Here is a 3808-nt window from a genome sequence, read left to right on the forward strand (position 1 = left end):
TCAGAATCTCCATAATTTAGACAGGACAGATTTGATATTCTTGTTTCTTATGCTATAGATGATTGGATTGAACAGGGGTGGAAGTAAACAATATAGGGCAGTTAATGCAAAATCTAAGTAAGTTGGGGTGTTAGAAGGGGGTCGCAGATATGCCAAGCATACTGTTACCAACAACATAGAAAAGACTATCAGGTGGGGAAGACAAGTGGAGATGGTCTTCTGCCTTCCTGTCACAGAAGGGATTCTCAACACTGCCTTAAAGATCATAGTATAAGAGACAATGATAAAAATAAAGCAACATAATGCTGCAGCAACACTAGCCACAATTAATCCAACTTCAACTAAATTGAAACCAAAGCAGGATAGATTTAGCAATTTTGGAATTTCACAGAAAAACTGGTTGACAACATTAGAACAGAAAGGGATGGAAAAGGTGCCAATGGTATGCACCATTCCATAGAGGAGACTTGTGAACCACACCAGAATCACTATTTTGGTGCAGGCTTTCCAATTCATCACCATCTCATAGTGCAATGGATTGCAAATGGCAACATACCGATCATAGGCCATGACTGTGAGGAGGGATATATCAGAAGCTTCGAAGGAGGTGAAGAGAAAGAGTTGAGCAACACAACCAAAGTAAGAGATGTGTCTGGTGTCCATGAGAGAATTCATCATGGATTTGGGGACAATGGCTGAAACAATGCCCAGGTCCTGCATTGCCAAATTCATTAGAAAGAAGTACATTGGGCTGCGTAGTTGGTGGTCAAAAGCTACTACAGAGATGACGAGAAGATTTGCTGTGGCAGTTGCCAGGTATAATATGAAGAATAAGAAGAAATGTAGAAGCTGCAGGTGCTGATCTTTTGAGAATTCCAGGAGCAGAAAGTAAGGCACAGTGGTTTGATTCTCCATGTTTAAGTGATGACTAAGATGAATGCCACATCTGCAAGGAATCAGAGGTGAGACATACCATTAGGTAAAACAGTGAAGCTCTGGCTTGATACATACTGGGCATAGAAAAGAAAAAATATAAGAAAATGTGACATCAATTAAAAGAGGACTGCACAATTGAAAGAACATCTATGTCCAATTAGAGCCCTCTCCAAATATTTCAATCCATCATTGACTAAAGAACAAACCAGAAACGTATTTTTCCCCCTTCTTCCATCCCAGTCCTTTCCCTTGTAACAATTGTTAAAAAGCTTGCCTAGAATTTGGAAGTGCCTCCCAAGACCATTTTTAGCTATGGAAATAACCTGGGAGAATTTATACCAGTGAGTTTTGTAGCATATTTATAGGATTGTGTTGTTGGTGAAAAATTGCTATATATATTGCCTTAATCTCCTAGAGGAAAGACAGGATATAAAGCTATCAAATAAACTCATAAGGTAAAGTGTCGTTGCAGTGCTTGGGAGCAGAGACTGTCTAATGCCTAAGTGTGTGTAACACACTCACATACAAGTACAAAGAGAGAGAGAGAAGAATTCTTTCATAAGGTGCTCTGAGAGATTTTTGGTACAAACAAACAAATAAATATTGGCTGAGTATTTATCTTCCTAATGACATACTCGTTTAAAGAAGAAAAATTAGAACTGTACTTGAGACACCTATTACATCATTTACATTGTATCCCAATTTGGCTTGCTGAACCTTATGGTCAAGCCAAAAAGTATTTTTTTTTTTAAAAAGGGTTTACAGAGATTAGTTCTCTTTTTCATACAGAACTGAAACCCCTATTTTTAAGAAGGAGTTCTAGTTCCAGAAGAGACCCTACTTTGAAGAAAAATGGGATGCCTTCAATAGTTCCTTCAGTGAAACCCAGTCTACTGTAATTCTTGTAGCTGCGAGAAAGTAAAATAATATTAAAGGGGACCCAGTAACAAACTAAGATTGGGCAGACATCCCCCTTAACTTCTCCCATTTGCATTAATAATCATTGTGTCTTGTTAAAGCAATGGCCGATGTAGCAAAACAATAACTGTAATTGGTAAAGTTGTCAGAACGATGAACTCTTCCCAGCCATAATTTTTGTTAGTCAGAACAAGGAGCATAATCTGTTCAGGGACTCCTTTGCTTTTCCATGAAACTTCTTTGTTGTGCTCTGCTTTCCTTTCCTCTTTTCCTCTCTAGTCATACCTTAAGTCACAGAAGGTATGCAGAGAGGGACACCCAGCCCTGAGCTTCCACCTCACTTCCCAGCTTTTATTCTTTCTGAGAGAAACCTCATTGAGCCTCGGAAGCCAGACCCTTTGCCCCAGACTGAAAGAGCCCAACCAGTGTGACCTTGATGGAGACAATGGCCAGTCATGGTCCTCTAGTGAGTTGGACTTGTGGACCAGCCAAGGAGATGGTTGGGCTTTACAGAAGCTGAGCTCAAATCTCCATTATGTTGCTTTCCTGGACTTTGCAAGTACAGCTTTCCTGGATCAGTGACCAGACTCAGTCGGGTATCATAGCCTGGAAGAGCCAGCTGGCTTCAATTGATCAGCTGGACTCAAAATCAAACAGAACTTTCAGACTGGTCTTAGTCCTCAGCTTCAAGAGAACCATGGTTTGAGAAAGCCAAGGAGCACATTGAGGAAACCCAGCAAAAGAGCACTGACAAAGCAGTTATTGATAGGGACCCACTATCTTTCTTCCCTTCCAATTGTTGGGGAAACCTTCAGAACTCTGGGTACAAAGTGCAAAGGAAAGATGTTCTCCCATTACCACCTCAGTCCATAAATACAATATTTATTTCTCCATTCCCAACTAAAGTGGTATCTGTGCCAACGGTTCCCCCCCCCCCCTTTGTGCATGCATGTGTAAAAGATATATCTTGCACATTTATCTCTCTCTTTGCTGAAGCAGGAAACTTCTACAATTCTGGCTTTCTTTTTAGTAGCAAGAAACTGTATGTTTCTCTTTCTGACTGAACATTCACTGAATAACTTGTTTAAACTGCCTGCAGTTCTGTTGCTACCCTCTGAAATCCATGCCTTCATCTCTCTTTGAATTCCTTGTGCTACTCAATGATCTCCAGTCCCTGGTCCATTGATTCTCTAACCCCAGTCCCATCTCCTATAGAAATGAACGTGTAACTCTCCAAACTTCATGCCTTTCTCCAAGTAAATTAAACTAGTTACTCTCTAAATTCCTTTACTTTTTCTTATGGAAGGGAATAATGTATTACATTCTCACAGATTATTGCCACTTTGCATGTAGCTTTAAATATTATACATGCTACATTCCCCACAAATTGTCAGATGCTTTATAGCATTTGTCTCAAATAAATTAGGGAATAGATAATTTGATTATTTATTGATTATAATTTCATTTTGCACTTCTGGAATGAATAAGCCAATTTAGTAAAATATAGTGTAAAAATCACAACACAATTGGTGCTCTGGCAGACCCCAGTTCATAATTCAAGACTATAACTCTCATTTCCATATTCACTGAGTACTATTTAAAAATATATGGTAAAAGTACATTTTAGCAGGACAAATGAGGAATAGGGAAGCTATATTAATAAGTCCCCTCTCCCAATCAACAGGAAGGTGCAGCTAGGATGAAGTTGACTTTCTCCCACACTCTGCCTTCAGACTTTCCAAGCATGTGGCTTCTGCTTAGCTCAATACACTTTGATCCATGTGGCCAAACCTATCCACCCACCGCACATTAGCAGCTTCTTTGTCATAAAAGTAGCAGGAGAGAAAATTCTCCAGTTCACATTTCTCCAGATTGAATATTAAGAAAAGTTTCTAACAGGTAGAATGGCTTGATGGGGGACTGGTAACCAAGAACATTATGAATTGTCTTGAAT

At 39.4% G+C, this 3808-nt stretch overlaps 1 protein-coding gene across 1 annotated transcript; it reads right to left on the minus strand.

Annotated features, from left to right (window-relative positions):
* On the minus strand, positions 1–915 carry LOC112542352 (olfactory receptor 14A2-like). Its single transcript, XM_025174995.1, has one exon. The coding sequence runs from the start codon at positions 913–915 to the stop codon at positions 1–3; it is 915 nt and encodes a 304-aa protein (XP_025030763.1).
* Between the last annotated feature and the right edge of the window lie 2893 nt (positions 916–3808).

This window comes from Python bivittatus, unplaced genomic scaffold (genome assembly GCF_059951505.1).
Source record: "Python bivittatus isolate LINGU-HERP-01145 unplaced genomic scaffold, Pbiv_v1 ctg000440_np1212, whole genome shotgun sequence".
NCBI classification, from domain to species: Eukaryota; Metazoa; Chordata; class Lepidosauria; order Squamata; family Pythonidae; genus Python; species Python bivittatus.

Coding starts and splice junctions, on each gene's coding strand:
- LOC112542352 (XM_025174995.1), bottom strand. CDS start 915: ATGGAGAATCAAACCACTGTGCCTTACTTTCTGCTCCTGGAATTCTCA.